The following is a 26,070-nucleotide window of genomic DNA, read 5'->3' on the forward strand; positions in this document are numbered from 1 at the left end:
AAAGTGTGTTTCAAATGGGGCCATGCAGAGAATTAATGGCATCGACAGTACGGAATGCACAAAATACTGAAGCTTTTCATTGTTGCCAGCACACTAGCAATTCATACTTTCTATAAATTCTACAAGCATTTTAAAAACTACAATACCTTACATAGGAATGTATTTCTCTGTTAATACTATTTTGTGTCATATGAATATTTCAATCCATATAGCATTCATTCAGTAATCATGTTTTCTTCTCCTTCTTCCATTCCCCCATCCCACCCCCCTTAATTCCCAAACTCTTTCTCCATCATCTCTTTGACACCCAAATAAACCAGTTGGCCTGTTTTCATTTCAGCTTGCATTTGAATATCCATTCACTGATGTTATTCCTGTTATGAATCAGAGGTCTGAATGCTTGTGATCTATAAGTTTTGAGCTGGTGCTTGTAACCACTTCAAACTTCCTTAGATCATCATCCCTCCAAGTCTATTCACACGTCTCCTGATTAATATCCCAAGTTGGTGTCTTTGTTGTTTGTTTGTTTCTTTAAACCATATCACTAATTCTGTTTTGGCTAAAATACAGCCACTTACATCCTAAATCCAGGCAGCCTAGCAATTATTCCCACCTCCCCCCAGATATTGTTCAATATCACTGGGTATAATTTTGGAATTATGATGAAACTTCCACAGATTTCTCTACTTCATAATATATATGTCTGATCCTGAACTTACATTAGTACTGTCCTCAAGACCTTCCAGTACACAGTAGTCTAAACAGCTATTCAGAAAAAAGAATATTTTTCTCTACAAATTCACTATGTGGCAGGTGTTAAGGATTCTCCCCCCACCCCACCCCACCCCCCCACACACACTCAGACCCCTGTTTAGCATGACATAGTCATTTCTGTCTTGAAAGCAGAGCAGCTGTGATTAATCTCACAAAATCCTTATAAGGTTAGATCTTTGGACATTCCTTTGTAGACGGTGTGGGTAGGAGGTTCCTTAGAACCTCATCTGAATGTTCAGAAACTCCCTCTCTCCCCTGCCTCATCAAGCTTTGTATAATCCTTCCCTGGTTGCTGTGGTCTCTGGACATGCTGAAGAATATAAGAGGTCAAAGTTTAACTGATAAAGCTACCTAAGATCTGCAATTTTCTGAGGTCCTTACCCATGCTGGCATCAGCTTTTCAGTGATTAGGCTACTAGGATTCATTTATGCTCCTGGAGGAAACTCCTTATCCAAGTTTTTGTAAGGTATCCCCAAAGTCTCACTGGCTCTGCAAGCTGGGCTCAGTTGAAATAATTTCCGTGCTCTGTCCTTCGAGCCCTATCCAGTGTTCATGCCTCTTCAGTAAAACTCACACAATCTAAGCTTCAATGCATGCAGTAGGATGGGGAGTGGGGAGGGTGGAAAGGAAACATGTTCTAAATTGTCCACCTGGAAATTTTAATTCCACTCCTAATCAAACCTACCATTTAGTCCTGGAGAATCCACACTACTACACTTCTAGCCTCTGCCTATTGCTCAGAAAAAAATGATCAGAGACATTTTTCTGTATGAAGAGTCATGACACACAGCAAGGGAGAGTGGCTAATCACTTGTTTCTTCTGAAAGGAGAATACTCAGAAAGTGAAGGTGGAAAAAAAAAAGCTTCTAGTACTTGGCTTTTTGAAGAAAACCACAAGGCAGCAGTCTATTAAAACTTCCAGATCCGTAAGTAGAGAAATATTGTATACCTACATCTTGCACTGTGATACCTGAGTCTCCAAGTCTGTGACTTACCTCCACCAGCTTGTTGGCATGTTCACGGAAAACTTGGGCGTATTCCTTCACCTCCTTCTCATTCCCGCTCTTCGCAGCCTCAATGAGAACCAGCAAGGGGACATTGGTTTCCAAGAAAGAATCTGAGATGTGATCCATCACAGCTTTCCGAAGCTGCAGTTAAAAAGAAAAGCAGGTAGACATTAGGAATATTACTGTCAATCTTCCTAAACCACCATCACACTTTCATTACAATGCAAACAGTTGTGATGGTTAGATTAAATTGAGAAGTTGACACAACTTAGGATCTGCTGGAGAATTGTCTCAATGAGAGATTGCCTAGATCAGATTGACCTGTGGAGGTATCTGTGGGGAATTTTCTTGATTGTGCTCATTGATATGGGAAGACCCAGGCCACCGTAGGGAGTACTATTCTCTAGGCAGGGAATTCTAGACTATATAAATGTGGAGGAGCATATTGTGAGAACAGAGAAACAAATACATATTCATTATGTCTCTGCTATTGACTGGTTAGAACTAGTTGCTTTAGGTTTCATCTTGCCCTCTGTTTGCCACAATAATTGATGGTAACCTGGAACTGTAAGTTACACAAACGCTTTCTCCCGCTCAGCCTGGTTTTTCTCTGGATAATGATCACAGAAACAGAGTTGCAGCTGCAACAATAATAATCCAACTCCCTTTTGAATTTTCTCTTATCATATCAAAGAAAATGAGGTAGATTGATGTATGTCTGCTTACAGACTACTTCTTGAAGATTACATACACAAATCGTAGCTCAAAACACTGACCAAAGATTCCTCTCATCTTCCACTGAACTGTCTATTCGGCTCTAAGAACTCTGAGTCCTGGTAAAGTTCAAGAGCTCAGGCTTCTCAGCAGTGAAGACCTCTAGGTACCAACAGCCATTGTGGAGAACTTCACATGGGATGCTGAGCCTTGATGCACCCTTGAAACTTTAGCACTGTGTGGCCTCCTGCCCTTTTCACATCCAGTGCTTGTGCTTTATAAAGGGAAAAAGGAAACATCTGACAGTCATAAAAATATTCCAGCCCAGGTGCTATGGTGATGCAGTTGCTATGTTCCAGGAAAAAAAATACTTAGAATTATGTTTCAAGGTAAGAATAAACAAACCCGAATCTTCTAACAATGCATAATTACACACCATTCCCACACTATTAAAATAAGTGGGGCAGCTGCATAAAAACAAAATAAAACTATCCCTGAACAATCACCTTGCTTCTACTTTATTCATAATCATCTGAACGTATATGGGCTACAAATAAAAATAAACACAAAAGATGATGGTAAACAATCTGTACATTTCCCACACCAATTTATTAACACTCAGTCAGGACGATGTCGGAGAGTTTTGACAATGTGGCATACTCACTGTGACAGGTCAGAAGAAGTGATGTGAATGAAGCCCTGTTCTTTTGGGCACTAATTAGCATAAGGAATGTATTTGCATGTGTGTGAGTTTGTTTGGCTTTTCTCTAAAGTGTTTTGACCTTTCTCCATGTAAGGTACAAGAAAGACTATGTCAACTTAAAGTTACTACAATACTCATTTGGGAAAAATGTATAAAATTACTTCCTGGAAATGCCATTGGTTATTTGTAATGTCATCTTTTAGGGGTATTTATCATATGCCAACATTCAAATAATTTCTCACAATATTCTGTTGTTGAAGTCACTCAATAATATTATGAAGCATAGAGCATTATCAAGGAAGCTCAAAAGGTGAATGAGCTGGATGTCAGACTAGTGAAACCACTTGCATTCAGTCGTGATTGGGCAAGAAAAAGAAACAGCAAAAGAAGGCCTGAAGGGGCCTTACAGGGAACACTTCAAACTAACCTGCCAAAGCTGCTTCAAGAGCATTGGTGACTCATGTAGAGAAGATATGAATAGAGATATGTTTAAAAAATAACTTGCAGGGACAAGAGAGACTGATGTGTGAAAGGAGTAAGCCATAGGAAAATTAGGAAGGTTATCCCAGGAACCAAGCCACAATACTCTTAATACTTACAAAAAGTAGCTGAAGAAGGAGCTCAGGCAGAATTTGCTTACAGACATGAGTTAAACCTCACAGAAAGCTGCAAAGAGTAGATTATCCCTATATACACTGAAACTATACCAGAAAAATAGGCTTAAAAAAGACAGAAATAGTATCCTTCAATAAAGGTAATATAGTACTTCAAATCAAATAAAGGACTTTATAGACAGAATGTAAAATGTAAAAGAATGCGAACTGTAAGAGGCAATTGGAAACTAGGCATCATGACTTCTACCTGTGATCCCAGTCCTTGTGATGGCCAGGCAGGACAATTCCCATGAGCTTGAGACGCTAGATCATGAATCCCAGGCCTGTCAGAACTATAGAATAAGAGCTCCTCTCAAAATTAAAATTGAAAAAATTAACCCAGTGGTTTCAGTGCATTTGTTGCACTCTCATTGAATGGAGTTCGGTTCCCAGCATCTCCACTGGGTGAGCCCCAGGCTTCTGTACTCCAGGTCGCTGACATGAAGGAGACCAGGCAGTGATTCAAACTAACATACCATAGCTTCTGGCAGAGTAGAGCTTCACAGAGAAAAGGGAAAAGTGGGGGTAAATTTAAAAAACCAAAGAAAACAAATAACAACAGAAACATGACAGGGACAAGAAAGACAATGGAAGGAGAAAATCCAAATAAGAGGTTGATCTTCCTGGGCACTATGCATGTATGCACACACACACACACACACACACACACTAAATCTTTAAAAAGAGACATTCTAAAATTCCAAGACAAAATTGTAAATAATAACTAAAAAAAAAAAAAAGGAATGAACACCATTGCAAGTGCCTTACAAGGAAAAGAGAAGGATAAAGGTCAAAAGAAGATTGGCAAGGGCTTAAAGGGATGTGAGAAAAGATGACGAATCAAAATTGGAAAAGAAATTCAATACATGGCTTCCAGGCATCCCTGAAGAAAGGAAGTCAAAGCCGTTTTAACTACTTATATCAAGACTCATAAAAGAGAATTCCAAGCAGACACAGAAAAAGTGTTCATGTACTGAGACGTACCATCCCCCACCCCAAAGAAAAGGTCAAAAATAACAAAATATAGCCTGGTATGGAAATGTATATCTATTCTCTTATTCCCCTGGGGAAACTGAGTCATAAGTTTAAGTCCTGAGGGGAGAAAAAAAGAAAAATGTGAAAGAATGGAAAAAAAAAAAAACAGTCTGTAGGGTAGGGGAGAGAATGGAAACTCGGAGACTCAAGCATGAGTAGAAAATGGAAAAATGTATAAATTTGTAAAGAAATACCTACACCGTGAGCTCTTTTTGTAAGGGACAAGTCTAGAATCTGTGAGCCAGAGCATAAATGGCTCTCACGCCTCTCTTCTTTCCTGTGCCACATCACACATGACCAGTCATTTCTAGCACACGTTATGCTGAGCTCAATTCTGCTTCCTAATCTTTCTTAGCACAGTGCTCTAGGCACCTAGTACTCAACAACCCTGCTATTTCCTACTGGATAAAAGCTTTCTCCTTTTTGCTAGACATCCTTGAAATGGGAGCTTTCTTTAGGTATAATTATCTGTGTCTCTAAGAAATCCACAACCACCTTGAAGTTTAGAATGAAGTGAACACTGAGTCTAGGCTAGGCTGCTGAGATGGTACTTTATTAAAAGAGCTGGCAACTTAGCATCTGTCCCATTATTGACATGTTTAGAACAATCCAATTAAGAATTGGAGTATTAACACTTTTTAAAATATTACAATGTAAGGCATAGCCAACAAGGTCAAAGTTGGGTGTATAAGAGTATGATTCAAATAAGGCTCAAAATTCTGAAGGCTTAATATTTTTCCTTGAATGTAGTTGCCCCAGGCTTTTCATGATTACTGACATATTTTACCACAGTTCCTTAAGCTTAGCGCTATAATTATTATTAAAAATGAAAGATCAAAGCAATGAAGTGACTGGGCCAACAGCCATCCAGCCTAGAGGGCTTGACAAAAATTGAGCCTCATTAAGTCAAGCAAATTTTAGCCAGTGTGAAGGTCAGTTCTGATAATTAGTCAATGCCATAATCCACCCAAAGCCACTTTAATAAGTCAAGGTGCCCCAAGTGCATATGCTCCCATAATGCTAAAGGTACTGGTCCAGCCTGGTATGGCACTGGTGAACAGAGGGTGTCCATGAACCCAAAGGAAAAGCACTAAGAAGATAATCGCCATGTTTGTATTCTTTTAAATTTCAATTTGTATTCTTTTAAAGAGACATATGAGATTCATTGGTCATTATCTTGATGATCCCACAAAGCAAAATCATTTTATCTAGGACACATGTGCATCTTAATGGGACTAAGGACCTAAAAAAAATAAAAAAATGAGTATCTCATCAGGCCTTGTGTTTATCCTCCTCCTACACCAATTCCCCATGAATTCCATCCAGTCTCTGCCAATTCAGTTAAAATACAACCATCCATTATTGGAGAACCTATGTGCAAACGCCTTGAGTGAGGTTCACCAGATCCAGTCTTTGCCCTCTAGGACAACAGAAACAGTCCGACAGTCAGAATAAAAGTCAGGAAACCTGTCTCTCTAATGGAATAAAAAGCACTGAGAGAAGCTCTGGTAAATGAAGCACATTTTTAAAAAAATTATCATGACCTTTTAACAACTATTCTATATAAATCTATATCATAGTGCCAAGCCTCCAAGACACTGATTTGGCCATGTGGTCTAGATCCAAGAAGAACCTACATGATGTTCCTTCCTGGCTTGTAGGTCTTGCTCTCTGCAGTTCCTTGAGAAGGAAACACTCAAGTTATCCTTTCTTGATGGTTTCGCAAGTTGACTACAGATGAAATCAACTACAAGATAAGCTGCTGTAAACACCTGTAAGCATTTATCTTGATTACATTAATTTATGTGGGAAGAGCCACCATAATTGTCAGAGGGACCCTTGCCTGGGAAGAGGGCAGTGGGCTGTATAGTGTGGAGAAAACAATGTGAGCAGCAGCAGCACCATGCATTCCCCATTCTCTGTTTACTTATGGTTGGTTGTGAGGTCACCCGCTGGTTCCAGCTCCTGCTGCCTTGCCTTGCCTGTCATGGCAGACTGTGGACCTTTGAACTGTGAGTTGAAATATACCCTTTCTCCCTTAACATGCTTTGTCAGAGAATTTTATCACAGGAAGAGAAAAGAAAACTGAGGCACTTGATTATCATCTGAAGGAGAGGGGTGGCAAACGTGTTAAACAGAACAGACTTGGCCATCTTAGATCAAGTCAGAGCCACCAAGAACCAAGGCCAGTCATAGGGGAAAGCAGGCAGACTTTTGAGCAAGAACTGCTGTTGTCTATACTCCTCGGGTGCTATTCCAATACACTGCCATGACAATACATGAGTGATTATGCATGTATTTTTTGAGAATAACTTTCAGCGGTCATCAAGTCACCTTGTCAGGGAATGTGGAAGAGAAGTATTGGAAATAGCCTTTTGATCATTTATCTGACTAGTTTGTCATTTCAATGCAGTTTTATTTCAGAAAGCAGGCCATGTTCCATTCTATAGTCATGAATCTTATTGAAAAATATCAAGGCTATAATTTCTTATTTGTATAGGTTAAAAAATCATCCTTAGTTAAAAAGTTGTTTCAATGAGAGCTGTTCCAGGAGGACAGGAGCAGGTGTTTAGTTCCATCTGTTGATTTCATTTTCTGCCCCAGCACACACAGGCCTGAGTCAAAGTCCTCTTTTTCCTATATGACGGGCAAGGGTAATTGCTTTCATGAGAAGAGACAATAAAAGGTTGCCTCGGGGTTCATGGGAGCGATTATTGAGGATCTCCAGATGGCCTCAGTCCAGCAGGTGCAGCAGCTTGACTTGGTGGCCGAAAAATATTGGCAGAAAACTGAGCCCACAATAGCTACGTTCAGGATAAGGGACTCAACAAAAGGTTGTGGGAGTAGAGGGTGTATTCAGAAAGTCCGGACTGTTATGTAGCACATAAAAAGACTTAGTGAAGACAGGGCAGGAAGAAAGAGACTGGATGTTTATATTTTACACTAACAATCTTAATCTAGAGCTTCTTATTTTGTGTCACTATTCTCAAGAGTTAGAAAACTTATTTTCACTCTAGAGCAGACTGTGGGGCTGAAGAGATGACTCAGAGTGTGAGAGCATTTGCTGTCCAAGCTTGACAATCTTCACATTGACTTGGCAGCATCCACGTAGAAAGCTGGGCATAGTTGCATGGTTTCATAGTTATATGGTTGCAAGTACTTGTACCCAGCATTGGGAGATAGAAACAGACACACCCAAGGAGCTCAGCCCGGCTGACATAGTGAGATTTCAGCTCAGTTAGAGACCCTGTCTCAAGGTAATGAGATTGAGAGTGGTAGAAGACACCAGAGGTCCTGCTTAGACCCTACATATATTTACATGTATTCACATGGACACACACACAGACATACACACACACACACACGAGGGGGGGGGGAAGGAGAGAGAGAGAGAGATACCATTTTTTCCATTTCAGAGGTGATAAATTTGAAGCAGAAGAATTAAGAGGCTAACACATATTCATATAGCTCTTAATGAGTGGAACTAAAGAAAACCTAGGAACAAAGTTCTTCTACAGAGAAAAGTGAAGTACAGAAATGATTCTCAAAAATCACATGACACTTTCTGACTTCTTGAGACTTTAAGACTTTGGAAAAAAACTTGACTCATAACCTGGATGATAGATAGATAAATAGATAGATAGATAGATAGATAGATGACTAAGAGATATACACACAGAGACAGAGATAGAGGCATACAGAAATAGAAAGCTTACACAGCTGGCTCTCTGTATCCAGAGAGTCTATATATATCATAACAAAGTTCTGCTCAAAAGAAATTAATTGACCATTTGGAAGGATAAATAGTAAGTAAAAGGACAGATGAGACTTGAAAGAGGAAGTGTCTGGGGATGGGGAGTTACAAGGGAGGAATAGGAAAAGTAAGATGTGGAGTAGACAGAAAGGAAGAACCACAGACACAGATTTTGTTTAAAAGAAATCTCATAAAGTATCTAACACATTATATAATGATTTTTAAAAACATTAAATATACATTTTTTTCTTGGAAACATTTAAAAATATCTCTGTACTGCTAAGGTACAGAATACATTTATCATTATCCCCTAAACAGTGCAGCATCACTATCATTTATATATAGTTTATATTGTATTAGGTATTGAAAGTAACCTGGAGGTGATACGTTGGATGTTCTCACACCAAAAAATATTTAACACTTGGTTCACCCAGAATAAAGAATATGCTTTCAAATGCCCAATAAAAACAATAAGGACAAGCTAAGATTGTCTCAGAAAGCTGATTCATTAAAGAAGAATATATGTAAGTTACCTGCAAATATAATGCCAGTTTATAGAAGAGGAGAGAGCATCTACAGATTTTAGTATCCAAGGGGGCCCTGGCATCATGGACACATAAAGAGAACATATTTACTATTATACAATTGTGGATCACGGATTGGTAAATTCATTTAAACTAGAAAGTTGTAACAAGGTTAGGAAAGTGGTTTCTCTGGCTTCTGATTGGGTTGAAGCCAAAGAAGAGATTCCTCCCAGAAATGAGTGAGCGTCCATGTTTCATGGTTTGATGTGACAATTATAACATCTAGGGAAATCTTCAAGCCTTTGGTGGGACAAGTGAGCCCATATCTGCCTCACTCTAGAATAGATTTTTGAAAGGAAAACACGCCCAATAACATGCAGACAATATAGCTCTTTTATTTTTGTCTTTTGGAACTGGGTCTCAATATTGTGGTCCTTACTAATCTGGAACTCCCTGTGTATAACACATTGGGCTCAAACTCACAGAAATCTGCTTGCCTATGCTTCCCATGTGTGAGAATTAAAGATGTATACCATCACGCTCAGCGTAACTTTAATTCTCACTCTCATACCTACTAGGGTCAAACTACATTCATGCTCATATACCGGATGCTCTGTCCATAAACACAAGAATGTCCATAGCTGGAATCCAGTTGTCTCAGCAAGTGGGACCAGGGATATCTTAATCTTGATGTCATCCAGTAAGTGTAAGGACACATCACTACTGCCTTCATTAGCTCATGGGCCCTGTAACTTGTGTCCCTGATAAACAGTGTCACATTTTTGACCCCATCCACTAAACAGCCAATATAATTCCTCTGTAAGCTGTCTACTAAAACGGTTCAAATGCCCTTAGCTACAAGCTGAAAGGCACAGTTAACACTTTTTACATAAGCTGGAAGACCAAAATTTAGCTATCAATCAAACAGGACAGAAAGGAATGACTTGACAAAATCATTCATTAAGTGTGACAGCAGTCAAGAATACAAAGCTTTCTTCCAACTGTTTAAGCACAAGGAAATATTAACTGCATAATACAAGACATTTAAAGGTATCACATAGCACTTCCTGTCTATTTTACCCAATTAAGCCTATATCAATGTAAATAATCAGTTTCCTCTGTAAATGCAAGAGAACACAGTTAACAGATCAGACCTGTGTAAACTGTGTTTCCCTATTTCATGGGAGAGGAGTACCAGGGAAGGATAAATATACACTGTAACTCATGAGCTGGAGAAGAAAAGCTAAACTGTTTCAAAAATGACCCAATGATGTCTGCCTTTGTTGTGGAACATGATAGTTGTCAGGTGTACATAGAGTTACACTCCAGTATATTTTTATAAAAGTGTGGGGTACTTGGTTTTTGTTGTTTTCATTTTGTTTTGTTTGTTTGCTTTGCTTTGCTTTTTGTTGTTTTTTGTCTTGTTCAGAGTTCAAGTTGCTGATGCTTTTTGATGATTATGAAACCGCTCCTACTAGAAAAGGAGAACACAGGCTCCCCCCAGACAACCAGATTAGCATATGCTTAAGCTTGCTTGAGACTCTGGTGCCTGTGTATTCTAAATTACCTGGAGAACAAGGCCCCTGCTTGTCTTTTCATGAGGATGTCTGTGACCCATGGGGTCAGAAGAGGGTCTGTTTGAGAGATGCAGGAAGTCAGTTCAGTTCAGCAGGACTCGAGAGCCAGTGTCGGTTCAAAGTGTGAGTGGATTGTTTCAGGCATATTTAAGCACCACACAATTTGGAGAAATGTTTTCTGTGATTTTGAACTCAGCCCAATGTGCACAACAAAGCTCCAGGCATTTGAAATTGCCTTGAAACTCTTACAAAGTAAAAGTGACACCTCCCATAAGGATCGATTCTATAGATTAGCCAAGGAAACAGGCTGAAAAGAAATAATTTTATAATAAGGGTCTGGGACAAGATCAGGTATAGCTTTGTACAGAGAGTACAAAGGTCACCAGGATGTTAACCAAATTTAATTCCAGCTGTGTGGGATGAAAAGAGGTTCTACACCTCTCGCATTGAAGAAACAATTCTGTGTATTTAACATTCCTGGATTAACTAGTGCTTATCTGTGGGAACAAGGACTTACATGCTATGTGTCTTTAATATGTAGCTGTCCTTTCCTAGAACATTGGAAAAGTCTCTAATTATTTACCTTCAACTTCATGATGACAAAACTCTGGTCTGATCTCAAAGAGGAAAATATGGTTCCATAAAGGGGGAAAATCAAGCAAATGTTTAAAATTTTTATTAAGAAGATTTAAGAGTTTTTCTGAAAAAACAAACAGAGGAAGAGATATGCTAATGTGCTAAATGGTAAATGGTAAAGAGGCAGGAATCATATGAGAAGAAAAATGGAGCTAGAAAAAATGGCTCACTGGTTAAGATAGCTCAATGCTCTTACACAGGACATGAGTAAGACTTACAATCATATGTATCTTCAGTAACAGAGGATCTGATACCATTTTCCAAGCTCCAGAGGCACCAGTATATAAAGGATACATATAAACTTATACAGGTGCACATACAAATAATTTTTTATTGCTTTTAAAGAGAAGTAGAAAGCTCTAATAGAGGAAACTGGCTTCATTTCTCTCATCCCTCTAATCTCACAGGAACTAGTAGCCACTCATGTAGGCCTTCCACCTGAAAAGTTAAAAAGTACACACCTGAAACTCCTGGTTCACCACCAAGCATGTTTGACTAAGATGATGATGACGATGACGACGATAATGATGATGATGATAAAATAAAACATGACATTGTTTTACCATAGCTAAAAACTGGACTGTCTCCTCCTATGACTAGGAATTTGCAGTGATGAACTTAAACATACTGGCTTCATAAATGATGCTGTGTAGAGTGAAGCATGCACTCTTCCTGTTAAGTTAGCTGTAAATCAGCTTACAGAGTGCTGAAATATAAAATCTTTTTTTTTTTTTACCATTTCCTTCCTGTCCCATTGCTCAAGACTATCCTATTGAAGAATTCCTGTCAGATATCTGCATGGTTCTGTCAGACCTGACATTCTTTAGATTGACTGATTTCTAAGTTAGAGAAGAATATTTGGCCTTTCCACAGCAGGGAGGTTTTAGGTGGTGGCAGGAGTATAACATATATTTCTACCAAATTCTTAATTTGAATCCCCTAGCCAAGCCCTAACAGAATACTTAAAATTCTGTTTATAAGATCTCCCATCTTTAACTGCTTGCTTACTATCACAATAACCCTATAAATGTTTAGTTTTTCTACCTGTAGCAATCTTTCCTAAAAAGTAGTTCATTGACATATCTTATACTGTCATGGTAGAGAGATGATAAAGCCTATTGGGCAAGCATCGATGGGGTTGTCTGTGCAGTTTAAATAAGGAATGGGGAGATCCTGTGGTTGAATATACCTACAACCATAACCAGGACAGGATAATTTTAACATACAACCCATATGTTAATAGACCTACAAGTTCAAGTTCACAAATCCTAACTGGACTGAGGACAGCTTCTGTTGTACAGGACTACACTGTAAGCCAGGCTGCCATGAACCTCTTTAGTTCAGCTGCACCTATTTGCAAAAGACCATCAGAGCTGGGCTTCTGGACTGTTGATATCACAAAGAATGATAGTTAGAGCAGAGCATCCCCTATTCACCTGAGTATTCAATCACCCCTCTGAAAAAACTATATACAACTCTGCCCTAATTGTGCATGGCCATAGAGAGGGGCTAGACTATATAGGCTTGGAATACACAGGATGGGGCGTCCAACAGCACAGGCATGAAGAAGCCATCATCCATACCACATACAGTATGACTTTTCAGTATCACATGCAGTTGGCTTTCCAGTACAACTGCATTAGGTCCACCTGTACTCCTGACAGTATCACTCTTCAGGCTCTGTAAATAAGCCCAGTAAAATTCTTGGCTTTCTTAGAGGGGAACTTTGGTGAGCTCACACTTTGGTTAGTCATTAGGACCTTGAGGGGTTGTTGCTTAGAACCTCCACTGGGCAAAATTTCTCAAACCACTTTCCTTTCCATTCTTCACTCCTATGACTAGGGAACACACTACCAGCTTTATTTCTTAACATTTTTGCTCAGGACAGAAAGGGATCAAGAAATAATAACTTGCTATATCATTCTGAGTACTCAACAACTGCCTTTGGTTAATGGGCATTCGCTGCCAAAATCAAGTGAGAAAGTTAAGAGTTACATAAAAACGTTAACTTCACCCCAGCAAGATCCCTCAGGAATCTTGAGAAATGCTGTTCAAATAGTGATTTAACTCCCCTAAAATTGATAGACAGTTAAAAAGACAATTATTGAGAAGGCTGGCTTGAAAGCAGGCTGATTAAAGACTTTAAAAATAAGTGTGAAAAGGAGCCGAGGAGATCTAGATGGATGATAGATAGATGATAGATGATTGATAGATATGATTTAGTCATAATAGTACTTGCTGTTCTTGCAAAGGACCTAGGTTCAGTTCCCATCATGCACATGGCCAACAACTGCTGATAATTCCAGTTACAAGAGATCCAACAGCCTCTTCTGGTCTTTGTGAGTATACACAGATAGATATGGGGAAATCATAAAATAATAAATCTTCAATAAAGCAACTACTTAGGTATGGTGGCACATTCCTATAATCTCATTTCTGGAAAAGCTGAGGCAGAGGGATCACAGAAATTTCCACATAAGTCTCACCTACATAGCGCCCTCAAGGACGAGCCAGGCTAAATAGTGAGTCTCTATCTCAAACAAACAAGACGAAAGGGGCATTTGAAGAGTTTGAGACAAGATATACAAAGTAAGTCTCTAAATCCATTACTCCCTTTTGACAGAGTCAACAGTACACACCTGGCAAATATGTAGCAAGCAGAGTTATCTGGATCCATAAATATATGCACTTTCTACTCCACATTCCAGCATGTGCCTCTGGGTCTTAAACAAATCCTCTTATAAATATAAGTACATCTTAGAAGAGCCCAGCCAAAGCCTTACTTCTCCAGATGAGTGGCATGTCAGGTCAACTAAGTGTAACTAGTCCAAAAATGGTAGATGAATAAGGGGAGAAGGGTAATAAGCACCCAATTGATAGTGGTGATGTCACAGATATATGTACTTATGAAGCCTCTAGAACCCTATACCACCCTCTCCTGACTTATTCCAATAGTGGGTAACACCAAGCACCTTAGAACTACTTTCTCCCTATGGAATTCGGCTACTACATGCTGTGTTTTTCAGTTACTGTCTTTAACTATTGTACAGCATTGCATTTTCTCAGGTCTTATCATTTTTTGTTTTTTAGAATGTAATGTAATTGCCACATGTCTCCCTACTCTTTTCCACCTCCAAATCCTCCCATACATGCCTCCTTTCTCTCCTTCAAATTCATTCTTGCCTTCCTTTATCACTAATTGTTATTGCAAGCACACAGAAATATGGGGATGTATATATATATATATATATATATATATATATATATATATATATATATATATATGTGTGTGTGTGTGTGTGTGTGTGTGTGTGTGTGTATGTATGTATATATATATATTCCTAAATAGCGCATGCGTGCGCATGCGCGCACACACACACATACACACACATATATATACAGGCTTGTTGAATCTGTATAATGTTACTTGTATGCATCTTTTCAGGGAATATTGTTTGCCACTGGACAACTAAATGGTATGTTCTTTCTTGTGAATGACTACCTCTCATACCCCCAATTTTGCTCAGTTCCCTAAATTTCTTTGTATAAGGTTGAAGCCTTGGAGATTTTTCCTCATCCAGTTTGGCATGCTTGTTGATGACATTACACTCATACCTGGGGATTTATAATGGTGAGACTTTGCAGGTAGGAGACTGACCCTAACAATAAACTCCTCTGACTCTTACAGTCTTTCTGCCTCTTCTTCCACAATGTTCTCTGAGCCTTAGGTGTGGGAGTGTTTTGTAGATGTATCTTTTGGGGATGTGTTCCACCCTCTGCATTTGGATTAGGTGTGGTTTTCTGTAGTACTCGTCATCTATTGCAAGAAATCTCCTTGATGATGGGTTTGGACTACACTTATCTGTGGTTATAATGACAAAGACTGATGAATTGTTATTTACATTATAATTCATAACGGTAACAAAATTACAGTTAAGATGTACCAATGAAAAAACTTTATGGTTCAGGGCCACCACAGCATAAAGAACTATATTAAAGGGTGACATCATTAGGAAGGTTCAACACCACTATTGTTGGGATTAGAATTATACTGGTTTAGTAAGTGTATGATTGGAGATTCTCCTCCAATCATCATGACTTCAATAGCACAGAGTAGTTAGCTAGGTTTCCAATACCAAGTATGGTTTCCCTCTTGTGGAGTAGGTCTTAAGTCCAATTAAAGAGTTATTGCTTGTCATGAAAGCACTGCATAAAACTACTGTATCCATAGGTTTATTGTGCCCTTCTGGTCACTGATATAGTTAATAGACATTATAGCTAGTTGATTACTTCATTTCCTTGGTAGCTCCCATGGGACCTTCTAATATTTTGAAAGCTAGTTTTTAGGGGGGTATTTAGGTCAATATTTAGGTATTCAGGAGTATTTAAGTCAGTACTACACCATTGTATTCCTAACAGCTTCTAAAATTTCTCCTAGAAAGCCTACATTTCTGAGCAATCCCTAATTATGGTACCACATTCCTGTTGTTAAACTCCTACAAAACGATTTGCGCTATTGCTATTTAAAGAAAAGATGAAAGATGGAGTCAGATTCACAGTGCTTTAGTTTGAGGAAAATTAAACGCTCTTATTCCCATACCTGTTTTAACTCAAGCTGTGTTCACTTCTAGAGTACTGAGGGGAAGACTCATTTTGTAGAGAGATTTGGCTTTGGTGGGTCAATGTCTCTCCATCACAGCTACTGAATCAACAGTGCAGCTATAGAAGAAATGAATTGATACAAATTTCTCCTAAAGGAGAGATGGAAGGATTTGAGGTGGCAGCAATAGTTTTCCATCACCTGTTCTATTCTCATTGGTCTATTTTAGTCTTCTACTCCTCTGGTTCTGTCCATCAGTTGCTACTGCAATACTCATGATATTTCAAGCTCCATTGACTCTACAGTCACTGAAAACTGATCATCTATTTCAGCTAGGAAAGTAACAAGGAGGTTAAAAAACAGACTCCTAGTGGCCCTCCATGGTCTATTGTAACCAGCCTCCTTTGAACCAGTTGGCTTTTGTTCTTTCTCTGGATCTCATTTCACTAATACACCCATTATTCCCGTTGTCTTTATGAAACTCCTTTTTTGGACGAGAAGCATTGAGGCAGGAAAAGAAAACGAAGATGTAAAAGAATTGAGACTCAAAGTTGTTAGCTTTTCCCCTCAACTTTGTAAATTAGGCAGATATCTGGTAAGGTTTTGTGCCATATTTAATCTATGTGTCTTGACCTGCAATGGGTTCGGAATCTTGATATTACACCTAAGTTGGACAATTGCTGTGGGTGTTTTTACAGACTGTGCAAGTGCTCAGCGAATACGCTCAAGGAGCAGCCATAACCAAATTCTAAAGCAATCTGTGATTACCTGAAGTTAGTAAATCACAACTTATCTATTCCCTCTAAGCTTGTCATTTGGCCACCCACAGATACAGCTTAAGGGCACACTCATCTATGCCGGACGATTTCAAGGGAGGGTCCAGAGGTATGGCTTAGCATCAGGAATGCTTCATTAGTTCTGACTTCCCGGCTCATGGAACTTGGTGCTCTCCCTCCCAAGTTTTTCTGGTCTCCCACAACTCTTACCTTGCTTTGCCCTTTAGTCCTTTGCAAAACTGGGGTTTAAACTGCAGCTATTTAAGGCAGCCTGATCCTCTTTGAAATTGAAGGAATCAAACATATAGAAAGTTCTACCCCCAGCAGTTAAATGGGATTATCGTGCTAATATAAAACATAGAAACTCATGTAAAACATAGAAACTATGGAAAAAGAAAGAAAAGAAGATGGTGCTGTGACTGGTTAATGATTCAAACTTCTGACAAGCCCTTCTGGTCAGATCTGATAAAAGAACCTCCTCTTATCTCCAAATTGTTCAGAACAAATAGTTCTCCTCTGATTTGGGAACACTTGGCACAATCTGGTCAACTAATTCTCACCAAACCCCCTAGGCAAGTTGGCTCACCTCTTTTATTTAATCAGCTATCCCCCAGCTAAAGTGAAAATGTTTCATATCCCCCCCCCCCAACTCCACATAAGACTAACAAAAAAAAAATCAAAATCGCATAGATAGTTCAATTTCATGTCTGAGACTGGACACACATATGCATGACTTAAGGAAGAGAAAAATAGTGATTATATTAACCAGGAAGCGTATTATAATGATTATTGTAGAAAAAGTCAGGACTCATTAATAATTGATATTTACCTTATGCTATTCCCATAAAGGGAGTTTTAATAAAAGCTATACACTAAGATGAAAGTGTACTAATTTTAAAGACTACAGTCATTAAAAAGGACAAGCCTCACAATCCTCTTGGGTATCTAACTTAGAAGCCTCATCTTGGTACAAACTTTAATCTAACTATTGGAAATCAAACACTTTGCTTTGTTTTTATAAAAACAAAACAAAAAAATGAAAACAAACTTTTTGATAGTAATAGGTCTCTGAAGAATTATCAAGATGGTCAATAGACAATCAATAAAGAGAAGAAAAAGACTTAAATGTAACAAGGTATCAAGGGACACTTGGACTTCTCTGTCCCTCACACATCACTAAGCACAAATGGGCATCATGGGCTAGCAGGTGAAGAGAGCTGGTTAGCTTCAGTGTCTCAGTGACTTCTTAGGTTCTAAGTCTAAATTCTACTAGGACTTGGTAATCTGAAAATCAAAAGAAATCACTGAAAGCTATTGCTAATCTTGGAATACATGGCACAGTTTTGTCAATGAATTCCTACTGAACCCCCTAAGTAAATCTGCTCTTGCTCAGAGGTTTTTTTTTGATTTTGGTTTTGGTTTTGTTTTGGTTTGGTTGAGTTTGGGTTTGGGTTTGGGTTCGGTGTTTTGGTTTTCATTTTATGGTTTTTGTTTTGGTTTCTTTTTTTGTTTGTTTGTTTTTGTTTTTGTTTATGAGAGTTGGAGTTGGGTATGAGTTTTGGGGTGTGTGTGTGTGTGTGTGTGTGTGTGTGTGTGTGTGTGTGCACGCACGCATTGCTCTAATTTGTTTGAATTGCTTTCTGATCAGACTCAGACTCTTCCTGCTTAGCCCAGGCTAACTTCAAACTCTCAGTTCTTCTGCTTTTATACCCAATGCTGGTATTAAAGGCAGAAAACCTTCATACTAATCTGAATGAAGCTGTCCTTGGATCTTCAACTTTGGAAAGGCATTCATCTTGTAGCACGAACTCAATACCAATGTTTAGTATGTACAATATTATTGATTCTGTTTCTTTTTTTTTCTTAAAATAAAACTAAAACTATCTGGTAATGGTACCAGCAGCAGACAGAAAAGAACAGAACTCATCTTGAAAGAGGAGACAAAGAAGAGGTAAAAAGGGAGGTAGAGTACTTACAAGACATCTATTAGTAGCCTTGGGAAGACATCAAGGTCTCTTCTTTCTCAAGGAGTGCCTGTTTACAACCAGTATTTTTCTTTCAAAGACAGTGTGGCCTCATCTCTCCTTGTTTCCCAATTCCTACTCTGTCTTTGGTTTGTGAAAAAACACCTAAACCCTTTCGAAGCTTATAACCACATGATCGTCATGCAGCTTTTAAAGTAAGGTCAGCTCTGGCTTGGTGGTGCATGATTGTCATGCTAGTAGGTGAGAGGAGACTACATGGAGAGCAGATCAAGATAGTCTCTGTTGAAGGCTACATGAAATACTGTCTCATTTCTTTTTTAGTATCTAAATAAGTGAACCTGGCATGGGAAGGCTGAAGCAGAAGGATTGTTGCGACCTTCAGCTATATAGCAAATTCAACTGCAGCCTGGCCTACAGACCAAGACCTTGCCTCGTTTTTTAAAAAAGGGAAACATAAAATAAACAAGGAAAAGAGATGTGGACTCACTCAACAAGATGCAAATATGAACTTTCCCCCTCTTATTGAGGGATATTTCTTGTCCAGTTGATTTAATTTCTTGGCATTTTTTATTTTTCTGTCTATGAAGGAAATTTTCCATGCTCCAGCATGACAGAAAGAAAAAATGCCTGTTCTGGGTATAGTTTCCTGAAATGGGGTACCATATGTGCATCAGTAAACATTATGTGTAGAGTAAATTAAACCAAGCCTTATAATCAGGCAGTGAGGAAATTACTGTAGACCTGGAAGAGTAAATCAGCAGTATTAGAACTCTCCTTTTTCTCTGAAGCACTTTAGAGTGCCATAAATGCCTGGTGTCACCATGATAAACACAAAGAAGAGGTGCATTTGGAGCAAGACAACCTAAAGTAATGCCACAATTCAAATAGGTCTTTGAGTGTGGACTTCAAGGTGCCATCTCATAAAATTTAAAGGCCAACCCTTTTGCCACTGAGGTCTCAGAGTAAAGCAAACCATCTGACACTGAGACTGTGGGAGGAACTTTCTCCTACAGCAGGTGCTGGGAGCAATCAGTCAGACTGCTTCTTTCTAATCTAGGCCAATGGGGTAGAGGCCTTGTAAAACAGAAACAAGTCTATATATCTACCTGTAGTTCATTACACAGATAATCCTTGCAGATGAGAGCACCAGCTAGATGTCTGTTTTGTTATTTCATCTCTGACCTCAGTTCCTGACACAGAAACCCTAAGCTTCTGTAATTTCCTGTTTGGTGACATCTAACCAACGGTTCTTAAGCCCTTAGAAATTCCTGGGAGAGAGGCACATCCTCCATTCTAATGAGAAGTCTTTTTTTGGGGGGGTGCTCAGGTGATCTCAGTAAAAGAGTGGTTGCTGGGGCAAACAGCCAGGTGACTACAGGGTTAGAAGCTGTAGCTGTTCTCTGACTCCCAACTTCTGTGGAAATGAAAGAGGCCTACGGATGAATTGATTACCCATGGCTAGTGATCAAATCAATTGTGCCTTTGGAACAAAGTCACCACAAGAACTTGAAAGGACAGCATTGAAAATGGCAGTCAGAATGTTTCCAGCTTCACATTCTGTTGGTTCTGGTACAGCAGGAGATAGCACAGTCTCCTTATGGACCTCCCAAGAGATAGATATCTGCCCATGTGTCTTTTCATCTGTATCCCTGTAAAGTTCTTTATAATAAACTGCTTAGTGCAAGTTAAGAGTGCCCCTGAGAGCTAAGAGTCACTCTGACACATTAATCAAAACTTATTTGGATGGTTGGGAAGGCAGAACCATTGGTGGCCACCTATTGCTTACAAGTAGCATGTAGAGTGAGCTGTGGTGTGGCCTTGTGGGACTGAAGCTCTCCTTGGGTAGATAATTTCAGAATGTAATTGAAGTATTCAAGCTAATGTTAGCGAACTTGTCAGTTGTATAGAAAAAAATTCCTTTATTGGTGACTGAAGGTAAATATTCTGTTGTGAATATGTAACAGTAGGAAAAAAACCACAGGTTTTTTCTCTCTCTTACATGTCTCAAACAAGAATTCTTTTTCCTAAAAACAGGTATTTCCTCTGTGACTGGCAACATCCAATAGAAGACAGTAGGTGTGATAAATGTCCAAAGTCCTGACATATCCTCAGCTATGTCAACCAAGAGGCTATGATAAAGTCAGAAAATTACTGTCAGATACAAAGGCAGTAGAATTCAAGCCTGAGGGCACCATAGGCTGGTGAGACAACTTTCCAAGTAAAGCTATCTGCTGTCAAGTCTGACTACCAAAGTTCAGTCATCAAGATGCACATGTTAGAAGGAGGGAACCAACTCCTGAAAGCTGCCTTTTGACCTCCACAACCCTTTGATATATGTGTGTCTATTCTCTCCTTCTCTCTCTCTCTCTCTCTCTCTCTCTCTCTCTCTCTCTCTCTCTTTATGTCTCTATCTCCCTCTTACTCTCTGTCATTCTTTCTGACTCTCTCTCTCTCTCTGTGTATCTGTCTCTGTCTCTCACACACACTGAATAAATAAATGAATAAATAGATAAACAGAAAAATAAATAAGTGATTTTTAAAAAGCACTGAGAAGAGCTGAAGTTACTGGGAATGCTTGGTGAAACACAGGTTTACATTTTCTGTTTAGTTGTTTTAGTACTGGTCTCATTGCACAGTCTAAACTGTCCTCAAATTCAACAATCCCCATCCCATTCACTTTTCTTGATACTAGGATTATACTATGTCTGACTTCAGCACAGATCTGATGAAATTAAAATTCCCCACAATGGAATCCACTATTTGCAGTTTAGCTGAATTTGTAAAGTAAGTCAGGAAGCAGATAACTTCTACATGAAGTACTTGTTATAGAATAAATGGAAAAATTAGGAATTATAGCAGTATTCTTATCTAGAACAAAAGCAATTGATGGAGTTTGGACCAAATGTAAATACCTTCTACATTGTGTTTTGGACTCAAACACTACTCTGATTTCTTCCCTTTCCCATTTCAGCTCAACTACAAGAATTAACAGAACAGAACAACTCAGCAGTCAAAACTCACACTTCATAAAGTTTTCCTATTAAAGTATATGCCACCCAGTCTCTTCTCAGCAAAGCATACTATTTGAGTAATAGCCATCGGTCAAGATGCTGGGCTTTTCCTTAGATCAAGACTTACTAGTGTGAGAGGAGCTAAGCTGGTGTCCCCTCTAGATCTGAGACACCTTCTATAGGATCACAGAAATAAACTAAACCATCTCATGATGTGGACAAGAGTTGCCCAGGATGTAACTACACAGGATCTAGAATAATACTGATTGCTGATTCAATCACATACCATGGACTTGGGGAAAAGATATGTGTGGTAGCTTACTATGGTGATGATGCATGTCTACAATCTAGCACTCCTAAGCCTGAGGCAGGAGGATTTTCAGTTCAAAATTGGTCTGTGCTACATAGTAAGTCCTTATCTCAAAAACAACAAAGAAAAAGAAAAGTATCAGCTGTACTAACATTTAAGAATGTTCTTAATAATCTTCGTAATGAAAGAGTGGCTAGCATATCTAACTCTTAAGGAAGCCTTCTTGCCAAGAACCCCCTGTCTGTGTTCTTGAACTCATATTTATCCTGCTTTGTTCCTGGCCTTCTTTTATTCTGGTTTCTACTGCTTAGTTATGTCTGTACTGCTTATTTTTATATTTTGTACCCCTCTTATTGTACAATTATTTCTGAGCTCTGTGCTTCCACAGTAAGGTAAGGATCTGACCTAAGGACCAAATCTCTGGGGATTCTGGGCTGTGCCAGTGTCTCAGTGCAAACTCACAAGCCTTAGTATTTAGAAGAAATCATGGCGCCAACGTGTTTTGTTGCTGTTGCCTTAGACATAACCTCATCTCCTTAAGAAGAGAAACACACTCAGATCCAGAAATAAGTTTCAAATGTTTCCTGACAATGAATCTAAAAATAATTGGCCCCACCAAGGGAGAGATGAGAAACAGAGCTGGATGCCTTAACATTCCTGTTTACTGTAAATGCTTTGGAATATCTGTAATTCACGCAACAAGAAGCTAGACACCTAAACAGAACAGCACCTTTTCAACAGGCTGCAGTGAGCCATAGCGCTAAAACCCAGGGGGTGGGAATAGACAGGAATCCGCTTCTGACATCCAACACAAGTTTCTGTTTTCCTGTCTACAGTGGCTACATTTCATTACAAAGCCTCCTATGATGGAGATGCTGCTGAAACCCACAGGGTAACTGGGCTTACTAGCATAGGTCCTGAAGCTGAGATACTTGGCAACAAAAGCAGAAGGAACACAAGTTCAAGGCCAGCCTAGGTAAGACCGTAAAGTTCAAAGCCAATCTAGGTACATGCCTAAGACCTTGTCTTTAAATAAGAAATTGTAATAGTAAGTAATATTAATAATAATTGTAATAATAATGGGACTGGGGCTGAATTCACTCTCAAGGAAGGAAGGAAGGAAGGAAGGAAGGAAGGAAGGAAGGAAGGAAGGAAGAAAGAAAGAAAGAAAGAAAGAAAGAAAGAGAGAGAGAGAGAGAGAGAGAAAGAAAGAAAGAAAGAAGGGAGGGAGGGAGGAGGGAGGGAGGGATATTGAGGAAAAAGAAGAAAAGAGAAACTTATCAAGCATCTCTCTCAGCCTCCCCTCTTCCTATTCTCCTTCCCTTTTTATATCTCCGATGTACCCCTCAGAGCAGAATAGAATATGGGTAGCCCATTTACATGTGCTTTAGAGTCGTAGTATGGGATAAAGGTTATAAGCAAGATGACAGCCAGACTGATTGAACTGAAAATAACACACACACACACACACACACACACACACACACACACACCCCACAACAGCTATGCTAGTTAACTCTGTGTCTTCATCTGTAAATCGGACACACACACACACACACACACACACACACACACACAGTGGCCATATTTAAACCTCATTGATCTAGTATAAAGTCTATTTGTGGTCAATCCATGAAGTGTACCAGCACATTGTAAGGTTTGTACATTGGTCGGCTAAGTCAGTCTACATTCTATGGACAATGACTTTGCAAACTCTCTCTGATGATGGTCTACTGTTCACCTAAGGTCCTCTATTTGGAAGGGTTCCAACAGAGGCACCTAGAAAATTCTATCCTAATTGTAGGATCTTCAAAGACAAATGGACTTTCAGTTACATGTGATATGTTTTGGAGATCTTAATGTTTTGTTATTTTGCCATCCTATTTAGTAATTATCTCAATATAAAGGTACTATTCATGAATCTGTGTTGCTGAAAAGAGTTTCATTGTAATAGCAAAATTACCCTTATTAAGTTGATGCTCAGTTCAGTGCACTTTATTGAGTCCACCCTTGAGATAGCTCAGTGGTTAAAGGCACTTCCTGCCAAGCACATCACTCTGAGTTTTATGGGGGGAAAGGAAAGAACTGAATCATTAAAGTTCTCTAAACCAATTATTAGCCTAACTGAAAAATTAAATTCCTAGTTTGTTTGAAGAATAAGAGTGAGTACATTATTCATTAAGATGATAGTTCTGGTTTATTAGGAGAAGCTTGGGTTCGAGTTTATCAACTTGAAATAAATGACCAATAAAATAATCAAACAATCACCATAACCCAAATACATTCTTGTCCTGATATGTATAGGAGAATGTCCTGACAATTTTGAAGTTTTGGTTTCTTTGAAAAACACAAATATATTATGTGATTGTGTTTTTATTTTGCTTTGTTTGGGGGATTCTTTGAACTGACCACAGCAGCTCACTATGGTTTCTCTCATGATCTACAGGGGTGTGATTTTTATCAGCTACAGACAGTGTGTGATTGTGTGATATCTGGAACTCTGGGGCTTTTCAGAGGGTATATAAATGCTAGGGCCCTAAGGAGTCGGGTAGATGTAGGTTATTAGTTGTTGGTAAGTGTGTTGCCATTGGTTATGGTTTGTTAAGTAGTTGTGTGAAGATCAAACTTGCCCCAAGGAACTTGACACCTCCCATCAGCAGGAAGTAGTCTAATGATAATGCTGCCCTTTTTTCTACCTCTGACTTTATACGGGGATCCCTTTTTTCCTCTTTTTTTTCTCTCTTTTCTAGTGTTAGGAAGTTGAAAGAGTGGAAGAAAATGGTGGAAAATCGTGGAAGAAAGAAGAATCCACAAAGTAGCAAAGACCAACTACAGGACAGATTGAAACATGTGCTTACAATAGTTCATAGGTTGTGTATTAAGGAACAACAAGCAGGTGCAGAGGGCAGTCACTAGCTGGGTCCTCTGTGAGTGAAGGATGGAGTTGGAGGCATCTCCTTGACCAGACATGTTGTAAGCCAAATGCTTTGCTTCCAGACTCAATCCAAAATCGCAACAGGGATAACTCATATATGAGGCCCACTATGCCAGCCGTTCTAAAATTAGAACATACTGCTCAGAGTTGAAAGTTACAATCCCCAAAATCTATTTTTTTCATCCTATACAAAACACTCCAAAGAGTTGGCTTTACTAATACCTACAGTCAAGGGCTTTAAATTGAAACATGGTTCCGTGTGAATCTGTTTAAAGTGGTACCCTTGTTGTCCCTATGACCTTTTCCACAGCGTGTGACTTGGCTTCCTTGGGAAATCTTGCCTCAAGAGGGTTTCTACTTGCTGGAAAATTCTACTTCAACGAAGATCTATTTTATTGAAGGCTTTTGGGTATTTTTTTTAATGATCTACAAATCTAACTCCATGTCCTTAATTAGAGACATCTAAGATAAGGATTGTGATTGACCTCATTCGTTTTAATTTAGGAAGTAGAGCTTTAAAAGTGTCCAGCCTCACTCTTCCAAAGGACTCTTGCTAAGTGCTAGGAGGAAGCTAGGAGACTGAAAGAGTAGGAAGCCATCAAGATACCCAGCTAACTTATCTTAGCTACTGTCAAATGCTTGTTTGTGCAGAACCACACTTGGCATTTCCAGAACAGGATTATCAGGATGTGACTCTTGCATTTAAAAACTCCATAGTTTAAATGCTCAGGTCTACATTTGGGTCCAAAATACCTAAGTGTTTTCCCAACTGGCTGGAATAAAGATGTTGAATTGGTTATAAACTGTGTCTGGGTGGTCATCTCTTCGGTAACAAAGAAATGCAGAATACATGTGTTTGTGGATATCATCCTGGGTCACCCACTGGGGGTTCTCCTTTATAATCTGTTATGAGGCATGTCCACCTGCAACTCAAAACATGTCACCAGTAAAAAAAAATATTCCATTACGTTTAATACCTAGGGGAAAACATCTTTAATTCTCTTAACTACCAGAATTTTTTTTTTTTAATTTTAAGATTTATTTCATTTTCTTTGTGTTTATGTGTGTCTGTTTG

At 39.0% G+C, this 26,070-nt stretch overlaps 1 protein-coding gene across 5 annotated transcripts in view; it reads right to left on the minus strand.

The window, feature by feature from the left end:
* Ctnna2 (catenin (cadherin associated protein), alpha 2) overlaps window positions 1–26,070 on the minus strand; it is a 1,098,179-nt gene that overhangs the window by 231,523 nt on the left and 840,586 nt on the right. For all 5 annotated transcript variants that reach the window (XM_011241195.3, NM_001355193.1, NM_009819.2 and 2 more), the window contains one exon: window positions 1,771–1,923. In XM_011241195.3, the coding sequence (XP_011239497.1) occupies window positions 1,771–1,923 (153 nt within the window). The remainder of the gene's footprint in view (window positions 1–1,770; window positions 1,924–26,070) is intronic.

This window comes from Mus musculus, chromosome 6 (assembly GCF_000001635.26).
Source record: "Mus musculus strain C57BL/6J chromosome 6, GRCm38.p6 C57BL/6J".
NCBI lineage: Eukaryota > Metazoa > Chordata > Mammalia > Rodentia > Muridae > Mus > Mus musculus.